Below are 14,226 nucleotides of genomic sequence, written 5' to 3'. Positions count from 1 at the left end.
CGAAATGAATGTAAAATTCTTTAAAAATCACGATCTTTTCTCGCTGAAAAGAGAATCAATTTGTAAGTGTTCATTCAAACGTAATAAACATTTCGATAATCGCAAACAAAAGAACACACAAACAAAAAAACGGCAACGGCAGCAGCAATCGTACCCTAAAAAAGTTGCTCCGTGAATATTATCGTCTCTACCGATATGTTGAACACATTTTTAATTGCAAATACGAGCGCTTTATCGCGAGATTTTTCCTTGTGGAATTTCATGGAACTATTATTTTGAACGAAATTTGAAGAAAACGAACAAAATATGCAAAGACGAATTACAAAATATGCAATTGACTATGAAATATGTGTAAAGATATAATTTGAAATTAAATGCTGGCTTTGACATTTACGAATTTCGAACTTGAATTTCGAACTTGAATTTCGAATATTTTGACGTTTACTTGTTTAATAATAATTTGACATTCAGTCACACCGAACAATTGAAAATATTAGTATCACTTTAGTTTAATGCGTTGTTTACAATCGGCTTAAAAGTCGTAATTTTGGTGGGAAAATGGTTTTAACATACGAACAAGCTGAACGAGCATGTGGATTTTTGCTCTTGAACGAATTCAATGAATTTACTTATTGTTGTAAAATGTGTGGCTATGAATTCGGATTAGGCACTCAGCTAGAAGAGCACATCTTAAGGGAACATCAAGATGTAAAAAGTCGCATCGAGAATGTTTTTGTGTCTGTCGGTAATTTTGAATCAATATTGGACGACGTAGACCAAAAACTCATGACAGTCGATGAAATTAAGCAGGAAATCGATGTGGAGCCGACAGAACTACAAGAACCCGATTTCAGAAACACCGTCCAATCATCAGGATTTTCAAGCGTATTTGTGAATGAGGTGAACTATGAGATGTATGGAAGTGAATTAGTTGAAGAAAAAACCGATGATTCAAACAGCAAAAGTCCAGAAGACCGGCCGATTAAAGCACATAGAATAACAAATACAGTGACAAAACCGCCACAGATCGATCCAAACAAATATTATTGTGATATGTGCCCATTCAATGAAGTGAATTTCACTTTAAAGGCAGATCTAATGAAGCATATGAGAGGACACAACACGGCAAAAAAACCAAAGCCATGTCCGATTTGCAGTGAAATGATACAAAATGTAATGACACATGTAAGGACCAAGCATCAAGAACTCAATGGCAAACCGTACAAATGTACTTACTGTGAGAGGAGATTTCCATCGGAACACTTACTGAAGAATCACATAAGGACACACACCGGAGAAAAGCCGTTTCTCTGTGCAGACTGTGGGTCTGCCTTTAAAACTAACAGCGCTTTAAAGTCTCACATCGACAAAATACATAAAAGTGGAAAAATAATGCCATATTCATGTGCCGATTGTGATCTATCGTTCTCATTGAGGTATAAATTTGAACACCACCGACTCTCCGTACATTCTGACCAAAGGTAAATCTACATTTAATGCAATTTAAAGTGATAATTACATCATTCTAAAATGATTAATCTTTTGATTTTACAAAAAACAAATTAACAAAAAAAATATTGAAATATTTTAAAGGCCCTATGTGTGTGATGTTTGTCAGGACCGATTTAAATCCCAATCAACCTTGCGTAATCATAAATTTACACATGGAGAAAGAACAAACACGTGTAAATTTTGTCAAAAAAAATTCAAAACCAACGATTATAAAAGACATCACGAGAGAAAGGTTCACGGCGACATTTATAGAGGTAACGAAAGGAGATATCAAAGCTACGAGGGAGATTTCTAATGAAGATATAATAACATTTTCTTGAAATATATTGGATTTAATTTTCTAAACCTTATTTCAGTTTATTTACACAAATAAAAGTATTGAAAAATGAATTTCCATGTAAAAATAAATAAATAAAAAAATAACGGTTGCAGAACAAATCCGAGCAAATCAAAGACACTTTTTTTTATCCAAACCATTTTTCATACTATTTCAGCTTTCTACGTGTCACAAATCACACTCGAATATTAATCAAGTAGCCAATTTTTATAGTATAATTCTAAGAATTTAATTAAAAATTCATGGTTAATTTGCTTGAAGGTTCAAACTTGTTTTTTATTCCGAATTTTATGCTGTGCTATTTTTTGTTGTTGTTATATCAATTAATTTTTGAAAAAGTGAGTATTTTTATTTAATTGAAACTGGATGATGCATATGGGTGACAAAGACGCTCAATGTAAATTCAAATGGTTCATTTGTCATATTGTCTTGACAATTTTCATTGTCGATTTCATTCAAACGACGAAATATATATCAATTAAAAATCGTTCCAATCCATTCGGTGAATTTGCGCAATTTAAACAACTTGACACAAATTTACGACCACACAAAAGAAACCTGATTCGTTGGAGTGAGTGTGGAAAAAAAGTGTGTGCGCAAAACAAAAAATAAATTTTCGAGAAGCACACAGCAATGACGGTGTCGGTTCGAAGTTCGAGAGAGTATGTTTGTCAAAGCGCAACGACGTGTTCTCCAGGCCAGCGAATACTAAAAATAGTTTCGCCGTTTCGTTTGTTTTCTCTGTTTTTCTCGGTATATTTCCCGATTGGCGTAAAATAACGTCGGAAAAAAAGAAATGTCGTGGATTTTGGTATTTTTATTTTTGAAAAGTGTGTTCCTTGTATTTCGTAGCGCTTTTTCATTCGATCGAAAATAGAAAAGGTGTCCAAAAACATTACTCAATCCTGACATCATTATGGAACATTTTTTTTTTCGAAATCAAAAACAAATTCTTCTGGCTCACCCACAAATAAATATATGCTTTGAAATGTTTGTGGCACATAATATGTATATCTGGGCTTTATATTTTGTGCCTCAAGTTCAATTAATTTCACAAAAATTAGCCAAATGAATCTAATTAGTTATGTAATTTAGCGTTTGGCAATTGAGTTCATCACTTACATCGGTTCGATATGATTTATGTGAGTGGCAGTTTTCGGGATGTTTCATATGCAAAGCACACCGTCGTTGTTCAGTCGAACACTTTTCCAAGCAATTTACATGAATGAATATTGCCTTGAAAATGTGCAAAAAAAGTGCATCACGATCAGATAATTACACGAAAAAAGATTGCCGCGTTGGCATTTTAAATAGATTCCAATGGTGAAGGGAAATACATATTTTGGACGTCAGATTATTGGCATTGCTCTAGAAAAACGCGGCTTATAATTGAGATGCAAGAAGAGAGCGAGAGAGATGAAGAGCAAAAACACTCGTTGAATGATTAAAAGTATATAGCAGCCTACTTAATTTCAATGTTTGTCACTGTTTTCGTCGCCAGAAATCCAAAATTCACGCCAAATTACCAGCCGACGTTTATTTTCTTAAGCAGCCAAAATCTTGGACACTCGTTCTCGTGCCTCCCTTTTTTTGCCGAATCTTTATGTGTGTTTATTAAGATTTAATCGCATTACCATTTCCGAATGGGTCGCTTTCGTTATTACATAGCATTTTCTTCACTCACATTTTATAAGTCTGACGTGGCTTGTAGCTTCTTTTTTTTCGCCAGTTGTTATTTGCTCGTTTTGCCATCGTCTGACAATTTTCTTCATAATGCATATATATCGAATATGACGAGATGAGATGCACAAGCGAAGCGAAGAAAAATCAAATAATTTTTCAAATTTTTGCGTCGCACTTGAATCGTTTCTGTTGGTTGTGCGGTGTGTTGTGCTCCAAAATAATTTCGTCTGTGTTTATTTATTTATTTATTGCGCGCAATGCTTGCACCGTTAAAATCCGCTGTTTGTATATTCCATGTGCAATTAAATCATAAAATCCATGTTACACCAGTCGCCCAAATAAACATCAGTAAAACACACATATCGTACACATCGTGTACAATACACGACAGTTTGAGAGACGAGACGAATGCAAAATAACAACAACCACAAGGCGAACGAAATGGAAGACCGCAAATAGATGCATGAACTAGTAGATTAAATTAGAAAATCATGAAAAACTTTCTTGGCACGAAAATGTGTCCACGAGAATTCAACTTTTTATTTTTCAGCTCCTCTATTTATTTGGTTCGATATATTTCCAACAAGCAAGGAGTCCAATCGCACACATCGTATGCGTATTATGAGCGAATGAGTGTCGCGTAATTCACATTCATGACACGCACTTTATGCTATATTTTCACATTTACTTGTTCATTTTTGGAAAATGTATTCAGACGACTGTTAATTATTATTATTATTGCCATTGCAATGAGACACGCATTTCAAAAGTCAATTAATCGCGTCCAGCTACAGCTTGATTTATGAGTTGTTGATTATGACAATAAAGTGCAGTCGATGCAAAACAGACGAAAGATCTTCATCACATAGACACACACACACCACACACCACACACCACACACCACACATACACCGAGCCCGAGAATATTTCGTTGAACTTTTATGCAGGACTGACAACATGGCATACACCATGTCTCTTGCGCTAAGAATCAACAGAGCGAGCAATTTGAAAATGGTCTGCCGTTCAACCTATGGACACATAACATGCAATTCAATGAGACACAATAAAACAGTTTAGACAAACAAGCTAGCAGATTCTTGATTAAATGCCAAAAACCAAAAACATATTATATCATGTCATTTTCGTGAAGCGGAATCGATAAATTCTATGGCTGAGCTCATAAATATTTCTCGCTTTTTTTGGTAACGCATTTGCGAGCGATACATTCAGAAACCCTTAATGCGATCAATGCACCCACAAAGTTCGATCAGAAGTTGGGCAAAAACGAACACATAATCGAAATAAAAATTGCATTGATTCCTAATTTAGTCAAATAGTTCTGACTATTCTACCGTTCATATCAATGTGTTTGCAAGTACGAGGATAGACACGAGCTTATTTAAGCTAGGGCCAAGTTATGAGTAACGTTTTTTACACATCCAAAAATGATTTTTGGTGGTGTAACTCCATTCTCTCTCTCTCACACTCTTTTTTTTCGGCCAGCCCAAAACATTTATAGAATTTCATAGTGTTTTGTAGTGCTGGCTTTTCTTTTCCCCTCCAAAATACAGTAACGATCACATGAGCGATTTTTCACGAAATAATATAGATCAATTCTAGCCTGCAACGACACACACACACACAAACGATTTTCGATTCTGTCGAAAGCATTGCCGAAACTCTTGTTTTACATATGTGTACACACGATCGATTGTGAAGTCGACTAAAGAGAAAAGAAAGAAAAAATCTTCACGAAAATAAATTGCATTTTCTAAACACAACACAAAGATATAGACGAAACAGTTTCTAGTCGATTGGTGTGTGATTTTCATTCTCTCGGCTCTATTGGCCGTTGTTCGACCACATTGAAATGTGTCGTTTTAGAAGATAAACGGAGCATCAACTATAGTAGATTCGGTCGCGCAGCCACCGATTGTGTTGTTTCACACAATTCAAGACAATCGATGTCAAGTAACAAACAGTCGTATTCTTGAGCTCATCATCAGCGCACGTCAATCACGCTGCCAATTGGAACATAATTTTTTTTTTCGGTACCTCTATCCTGTCTTAATAATAAGAACATTCGTCGTCTTGAGGCTTTTTTTCTCACTCATTCAACAAAACGACAGAGAGAGATCGATGCGATAAAATTGCGATCGATCCATCCAGTGAAGACGACATCGAAGAGGACATTTTTATTTGGAATCCCCAGCCAATCAACAAGCAATAAATAACGAACAATTTCTAATCAGGTGCGATCAATTTAAGCAAGAAAAAAAAAGATCAGTTTAATTTGAATGTAAAAAATGTCGACCTGTTAAATGAGTTCTTTTTTTTTTTGTGTGTGTGAATTTTCAATCGTTCAAACGTGATTGTACGAAAATTTAGTGCCTGTTTATTTATATATACACCACTATGTGTTTACGCATAAATATGTGTGCTTGTCTCGCGCGATCCGAAATAGAGAGATAGAAACAGAGAAAAGACCATTCTGCGCTCCAGGTTACTTAAAATATACACCGAAATAGTTTGCGAGCGAGTGAGCGAGCGTGCTTGTGCGCGACTTGTGTGTGAATAGACTAAAAAGGGAAGAAAAAAAGTAGTTGATAAAAAAAATGTACAAAAAGAATCGAACGATGACGTGCGTCAGGGAACAGGAATACGTACATTTACTGACAGATGGACTCAGACAGACAAGATCTTGTAATTAACTCTTTTTGATATATTTTAGTTGTGCGCGAGCGCGCTTACGCCAATGGAAAATGGTGTAATTTTCATGTGTGTGGAAATTCGAATGCGATGAACCGCAAGATGAGCCGAACGAAAAGGGACGTTTAACGAACGCGAACACAAGCAATAAAACCACATAATTTAAAGCATGTTTTCTTTTTTACTTTTCTAATATTTATTTTCGCTTTTTTTCCTTATTTTGCGTCTACATCGAATATTGGAGCGCTCACGCACACACACACACACACTCACTCACTCATTCGCGTCAGACAAACTGCGAGTATTGAGTCTAATTTTTCCATTAGGCAACTGCGATGAGTTTATCATAACAGAGCATTAAAATCATTTCTCATGTTTCTCGCCTCTTCTTTTTACAGTCGATCACGCGCTACTGTTTTTCTCTTTTTTCATGTTTATTATTATCCAAATGTACAATACGCGCGTTTTTCCTATCTCTCAATCGTTTGTGTAAGATGCTATAATCGTTTGAGGAGCCGAGTCAGTGTTCGAATTTTTCGGCGCTTACATTTCGCCAATTCCGCGTATTTTATATTCTCCAGGTCTGTGTTTAAAAATAGTTTAGCCGGCGTAGTTCAATACCTCCTCCGTCACAAGTGGAAAAAAACGTAAATCGATTTACATTGTAAAGGAAAATAAGCGAGAATTCCAAAAAAAGATGATCTCGTCTTGGTCTGTTGGTGAAAATCGAGGATGAGGAAGAAAAAAACTCGAAATCTCTCCAATAAAATTGTCTTATTTATTTGTTTAGCATTTTTATTATGTTAATTTTACTTTAACTGAGCATTTGGCACTCGGTGTGAACCAATTCTTAAATATATTTTTTTTTCACTTCGTTCCCGTTCCGAATTTTCTCTCGCTTTTCATCAGCAATTCAAAGAGAAATTGAGTCTGAACATACCGAATTTTTATTTGATGCAATTGAGAACACGACACTGTGCGAGGGACTAAAAGAGAGAGAACGAGAAGGAAAATGCAATGCAGAAGCAAAAAGGGAGATTGAAAAATATTTGTCCTTTGCAACGATAATATAGCAATACTTGGGCCTGATAAAAATGTATAATGTATTTGTGTGATGTTCTATTTAAAAGTTAATCGTTTTTAGTAATGGACATGAACTATACACATTTGCGACGAAATAGAGCGTTCGAACATAGCAAACGTACGAACGAGAAATAGGATCGAGAAAAAAAAATAAGACAATACTTGAGTTTCTGGCATGGACGCAACGTGTATATGAATAAAGTTGTTTTTCCGTTTGCGTTTCAATGTGTCCTCACAACGAAGAAACCAATCGCAAATGCAGCCTGCCACCGTCCTTTTCTCATTTTTATTCTTTTTTTCTCTCTCTATTCTCGTTTCGGACACAGTTAGCCATACAAAATTTAGCGATCTCTCTCTACCGTGCAATATGTGCGCGTTCACATAATGATCAGTCCATTCGGTGAAGAAAAAAAGAAGAATACAGATTCACATGAAAAACAATTCATGTTGTAATGGTTTCTGATTTACAAAAAAACTCATGCTTCTAAATATAGCGGCCAAACGTGCGTAGTACTTTTTTCTCCTCGCCAAAGCAATTTGCATTCAATTTCTTCGGCTCTTTTTTTCTTCTCTCTTTCGTTTGGGTATTTAGCTTTGTTTATCTGGTATTCCGATTTGAATTTGTCACTTTTGCTGGTACGAATTGAAATTAGCCGTGAGCATTTGTTCGTCCGTTCTTTATAGACACAAGTAAGCCACTTTGCATTCTCTTCAATTGTTGTATTTGGCCCACCCGTCACACCAATTTTCATATATGTATGAGTGTATGTGTGTGTGATCCCGATATTTTCTTTGATTTTGCATCACATCTTTCCCACCTCGTGTCCTCAGCGTATACATATTTTTGACGAGCATGTTTACGTATATCGATGGCATAAATTAATTATTATTATTTATTCACCAAGAAACAGTACCAAGACAACAAGTGTCCTGAACGAAAAAAAGAAGAAGAAGAATTGCGTGGCATGTAAAATGCATATTTTTTCTCATATTTTTCCCTCATTTTTCTCATTTTCAAGCGATATAGTCAAAACAAAACGTTGAAGTGTTATTGATGTGTTGCTTGTTATTTGGATACCGTGAACGAAAAGTGGAGATTTTTTATTGGACATGATTTATTTGGATTCAGTGGCAGACATGTGTTACATTACGAGTGCGCGATGATTAATTTACTGCAATATTTGCGTAAAACGATGTACATTGTACACACACAAACAACATCAAAACATTATTCGATCCCAAAATGATCGAATCGAGCAATGGAGTCGATCTCTCCTCGGCCGACACAGTGTGAAAGAGACTGGTGTACAATCGCGTGCGCTCAATCGGTCGTTCATTTAGTGCTTAGAAATTCTTTGCTGCGTTTTCAAATATATGTACATAGATATATATTATAGGCACAAACAGTACTTTATCAATTGAATTGCACAAACTGTAAACGATTCGTCAAACCCGCGCGAACACATGACTGACGATGTTGTTTATTATTGCATTGCAGTGATATAAAAATAACGACGTACCTTTTTTGCGCCGTGAATAGCCACCGAAATTGTGAGAATGTGTTAAAAATATATTTGTGCAAAAGTTTAGACGATTTGGAAATTGCATTAATCACACATTTCAGAACATTATACGTGCCACTCACTCTTTGCCTGTCGATCTAATTGTATCCCATTCACTCTTGCACGCGCACACGTAAACAATCGACCAGATTTATGCACACTTCGTATACTTCTAATTGAACGTTAACCCATTAATGGCAATTGATGGATTTTTGTTGATTTACAATCGTTTCGTCGAACTTATTTCAATGTTCAATGGAGGGTTTTTCTTTTCCAATTTTATTGGCATTGTAAAATGTCCATTTCGAAGAAAAAAATCTCCTTTTTTTTGCATCATCTTCAGTCGAGCATTTCATCTCCGAATCAAAGGCAAAAAATGAGTTAAAAAACATAATGGTCTTGAGCAATTGAATCAGTTTCTCTTATGAGAGAAGGAGAGAGGACGTGCCGAAACTATTGTTACGAATTTTCGAATTAAAAATAAAATTTTCGTTCTATGATTTGCCTTGCTCCTTCCCAATAAAACATTCCGTCTTCTTTTATTTAGTTGATTATTTTCCTTGTTGAAGCATCTATCTTGTTCTCTCCACCTTTCAGTCATTATGTCGCATGTTCTCGTGTTCACTTCAGCGAATGCATGCTTGTAAGTGACTGTGTGTGTGCATAGATTTTTTAAATGCGCGCTCGAATGCTCGAATTCCTGACTTTGCCACATTAAAAACAAATTTTTGATTGACCAAAATTTCTGGGCACATCACCGTTTTGTAATTACGAAATAAAGGACAAACAGAGACCGAACACAGAATGTGCAATACAATGACAATATCTCTGAGTGATTGGATTAGAAGGAAAAACAAACGAATTACGAAGTAAAAAACACTTCACCTTGTTTTAAAATAAAAATAGACGGTTGGATTTTCGGTCTGAATGATTTGACCGATGTATATTGAATTTCTTTTTAGTTGTTCACGGTATAAAGTACTTATATTAGCTATTTTTTTATTTATTTCTCTTTTTGTCGTCTTGCTTGTTACAGTGAGATAAGGGCAAACTTCCAACGTGACCGTGATTCAAATTCGTTGATTTATTCTCAAAGAAGCATCAAAAGACTGAACGTGCGTACAGGTGATAAAAATACATCAAAACTATATAGAAACAACAACAACAACAACAACAACAAAGAATAATACAAGATGAACCACATGTCAACGCAACAATCATCACCTACACCGCCGAATTTAACACAGCAATTTTGCCTTAGATGGCACAATCATCAGGTGAGTTTTGATACGAGCCACACAAAAAAAATCTAAATTCTATGGATGGTGTGTACGGTAGTCTTTTTTTTTTGTTATTGCTCAATCATTCAAATGAAAGAGCGAAAAAAAAATGTTGCGAGTGTTTTCGAACGCGTAAAGTAAATGAGCTGAAATTACGTGGGCATTCAAAATGTCTGAAGTGGCATTTTTAGTGCAGTTTCCAAGTAATAATAATATCGGTCATCACGTTCAATACCATTTGAAATTTGGACAGTTATGCATTTGCGGTGAATTCATGCGACAATGTCGTCAATCGTCAAAGCACGTAAATTATGTTAATTACCCGTGAAAAAAAAAAACAATGATAATGCCATTTTCGCCGTTCGTTTCCTCACTTTTTCGTTCAACTCATTCTGTTTTCAATTTAAACGGAAAATTAATTGAATTTTATCGCTTGCGTCGAAAATATCTCAATTTAATTAAACAGTTAAAACAACAACAATCTGGAGCGAATCGCGTACGTGCGCATCCATCTTTTCCAATTACAATTTGTAATGTTTTCTACTACGTCGCATTTTTTTCTTTCTTTTTTCGATTTTTTTTTCTTCGAAAATTGAAGACGAGTTTGTTAACATCTTTACCGCTGCTGTTGGATCAATCACACTTAACGGATGTCACTTTATCGGCCGAAGGGAGAACAGTTCGAGCACATCGTGTTGTTTTGAGTGCATGCAGCTCATTTTTCTCGGAATTATTTCGAACATTGGATGCTCCATTTCATCCGGTGATCGTGATTCCCGGGGCGACATTTGGCTCAATTGTCGCTTTGTTGACTTTTATGTATTCGGGCGAGGTGAATGTTTTCGAAGAACAAATCTCTACTTTGTTATCGCTGGCCGAAACTTTGGGCATCAAAGGACTAGCCGATATTAATGGGGTGAGAGTTTTTTCTATCTGCATTTTTAACAGTTGTAATCGTTTACTCGTCAACAGTTTATCGTTTCTTTTCCTAAAAAATAATTTTTTTAAAAAATATTTTCCATTGTAGAAAAATCAATCGGCAGATAATGAATCAGGCACAAAACCATTGCAAAGTCCACCGCCGGCGGCTGTTTCACCTGCTTCGCCATCACCACCACCAGTTGTAAACTCTTCAATGGTGAACTCACCGACAAAATTCTCATTGCCGCTGGAAAGTATGTTGGCAAAAACCTTTCTATGCCCATCAATGTTGACAAATCCATTAAATCTGTCACCAACGGCAATAAGCCGAGGTGCCGAGCTTTTTTCACGCTATCAAAATCAATGCCGTCTAAATCAAATGGAGCAAAAAAACCAAGACTCAATGCCATTCGATGAAAATGGTAATTCGAAAACATTTTTGAATATCGAAACAAAAGGAAGAAAATCAAAGTTGACAGACACCCGTAAAATTGATAAAATCGCTGAAAATTTGAGATCATCGTCAAAAGATCGAACGCTAATTGTTGAGCAGCATGATCATTTGAATAAACTTCCGTTGGTACCACAGAATCTAACGATACCGATGCCGTTGGATATGAAGACGGTTGCCAGTTTTAATGTAATACCAAACCGTTTTGGAACAATGCCACTTGGCAATAGTGATGATATGAAAGCAACAAAAGATTGTCTAAATAGTTTGGGTGCTGGCTCAAGCTCATCTTTGAACGATGTTAATATTACATCGGATACAGCGCTGAAAAAGAGTTTGGCACCACCACCAACAACAACAACGGCCGCATGTACACCATTGAATCCAAAACAAGCCAATTCCAAATTATACGCAACATGTTTTATATGTCACAAGCAATTGAGCAATCAGTACAATTTACGCGTTCATCTTGAAACTCATCAGAATGTCAGGTAATTATGGAATGGATTCTTTTTTCGAAAAAATGGTTATAATAAAGGGCTCTTCTTTCGTATGTAGATATGCATGCAGTGTTTGTTCGCATGTGTCACGTAGCAAGGATGCTCTACGGAAGCATGTAAGTTATCGTCATCCAGGAGCTCCAAGCCCATGTGATGAATCGAAACGCAAACGTGCCCGAAACTCCATATCTGTGGCAATGATGCAATCTCAAATGCAACAACAACAGCAGCAGCAACAACAACAACAGCAGCAGCAGCAGCAGCAGCAGCAGCAGCAACAACAACAGAAAGATGCTTTGATATCATCACCATCATCGTCGTCGTCGTCATTGGTTTCATCTCCGGTGGTTATAAAAAATGAGATTGTCAACGATTTGAGCATGGCATCGACTGCACAAAAGATGAATGAACAATCGTCGTCTCCATTTTCGCATCAACAGATGCTCATGTCTAGCGAGGCGAACAATTTAACTGGATCTCCGTCAACTTCTTCCACCGTACAAACACCGTCCACAACAGCGTCAAGCTGCTTTTTAATGCGTTCGAACATTGACACCGGACCCACAAAACGCATCTGAATTTATGAAGCTCCTGTTGACTGCATTGTTTAATTTAATCAAAGAAGAAAGAAATAATCACCGATTCTGACATAAATGGTGATTGATATGCACACAGCACAAAACACACTTTAACATACACACACACAAATTCAAAACCTCAAACCGAACAACCAAACCACAATAATAAACAAAGCAACTTATTCGATTCGTATCGATCAACTCAATCGAATCCATGAAAACAAAAATATATTTTTTGTTTGAATACAAATGTATTTCTCTTTTAAAGTACTAATCATGCACTAATAAACAAGAAAAATATTAAGTCGCATTTAATATTGGAAACAAACAAACAAAAGCGCTGACCGATTGAGATTGCATGGCGATGGGCCGCGAAACAGAAGCACCAATACAAAACACGAAACAACCGTGCACCAATACGTGTATGATGACATCAATTGAAAAGACAAAAAATGTATTTAAGTAAAATTCGGTTTAATTTTAATGCACACCACCTCAACTATGATGATTACCATTTCAATGACTAAACCATTAATTTATTGATTTTTGTTTCTCGTTAAGTATAGAAAATTCAATCTAGACAATTTTTATTTTTGTAGATTTCCTTGTATCACCTCTTTCGAACAATTTTCCTTTCCTTTTTTTTCTTTCCCACCTTTAAATCCAATTCATATGGCAACACTCAAAATTCACAATGGAAATCTATACTGAGAGAGTAGATTTGATTTTAAATTTAGCTTTATGTTAATGAGATATTAAGTTTTCCTTTTTTTTTTTAAATGTAGATAATCCTCCCTAGCTGTGATAGAAATTATAACACTGGTTTTCGTATTTTTTTTCTCTTTCTTTCTCTTAATATTTTAGAATATAATTTGAAAACTTTGCAGGACAAGCCACTTAATCGCACAATTTATTTAATGATACATACTATGAAATTTAAACAATTTTATTTGAACTTGTACGGAAATTATACACAAATGTGAAGAAGAAGAAAAAAATAAACAAAACAATTCTGATTCACTTAGCCAAGCGTGTTTCATTTATTGCTGTTGATTGATGTGCTTTCAGGAGCAAAAATAGTTAATCCACAAATTTCATGCAAATCATCAAAATTCGATAAATTGCCGATGTTAACTGAAATGACAAAAAAACAAGCAAATTGAAAAAGAAAAAGAGATCGGTTGAATTGATTTAATATGACCAAACATTTGTTGCCGTTTCAGCATTTAGTTCAGAAAGGGGGCCAATCGAAAGGATCGCACCATTTTGCGCTCTATTTACAATGAAAGCCACATCTTTTTGATGACATTTGGGCATAAGATACCATGGCAAAGCATTAAAAGCAGCTTGAGCTCGTTCATTCTTTGAAACAGAAATCGATCGAAATATATTTGTGTATTATAGTAAATGAGGAAAGAAATGAGAATAGTTTCTAAGAGATGATCATGACTATTTGGATTTTTAAACTTATACTTTATAAAACTTACAGCTTCTACTACGTTATTTCCCATGTAACAAATTATTATCAGCTGTGAATATGTTAAAATAGCAAATCCATACCCACATCGAAATCCAAGCTAAAAATTTATCATAAAAAATAATCCAAAAT

At 35.5% G+C, this 14,226-nt stretch overlaps 2 protein-coding genes and 1 long non-coding RNA gene across 3 annotated transcripts; 2 read left to right on the top strand and 1 right to left on the bottom strand.

Annotated features, from left to right (window-relative positions):
• Positions 1-480: 480 nt before the first annotated feature.
• On the top strand, positions 481-1,908 carry LOC116342901 (zinc finger protein 26-like). The gene is made up of 2 exons (XM_031770705.1): positions 481-1,481; positions 1,594-1,908. Exons 1-2 carry the CDS (start codon positions 559-561, stop codon positions 1,805-1,807), a joined length of 1,137 nt encoding a protein of 378 aa, XP_031626565.1. The 5' UTR covers positions 481-558; the 3' UTR covers positions 1,808-1,908.
• Positions 1,909-5,400: 3,492 nt separating this feature from the next.
• On the top strand, positions 5,401-13,641 carry LOC116342812 (hybrid signal transduction histidine kinase L-like). Its single transcript, XM_031770572.1, has 5 exons — positions 5,401-5,785; positions 9,924-10,164; positions 10,766-11,083; positions 11,195-12,030; positions 12,098-13,641. The coding sequence occupies exons 2-5, from the start codon at positions 10,081-10,083 to the stop codon at positions 12,615-12,617; spliced, it is 1,758 nt and encodes a 585-aa protein (XP_031626432.1). The 5' UTR covers positions 5,401-5,785; positions 9,924-10,080; the 3' UTR covers positions 12,618-13,641.
• Positions 13,533-14,194, bottom strand: LOC116342814. The gene is made up of 3 exons (XR_004201277.1): positions 14,105-14,194; positions 13,824-13,979; positions 13,533-13,751 (listed from the first exon to the last, which is right to left on the bottom strand). It is a non-coding gene; the product is annotated as an uncharacterized LOC116342814 (long non-coding RNA).
• Positions 14,195-14,226: the final 32 nt, after the last annotated feature.

This window comes from Contarinia nasturtii, unplaced genomic scaffold (assembly GCF_009176525.2).
Source record: "Contarinia nasturtii isolate CC-2019 unplaced genomic scaffold, AAFC_CNas_1.1 Cnas_scaffold_928, whole genome shotgun sequence".
NCBI lineage: Eukaryota > Metazoa > Arthropoda > Insecta > Diptera > Cecidomyiidae > Contarinia > Contarinia nasturtii.
This window is presented reverse-complemented; position numbering and strand designations above follow the sequence as displayed.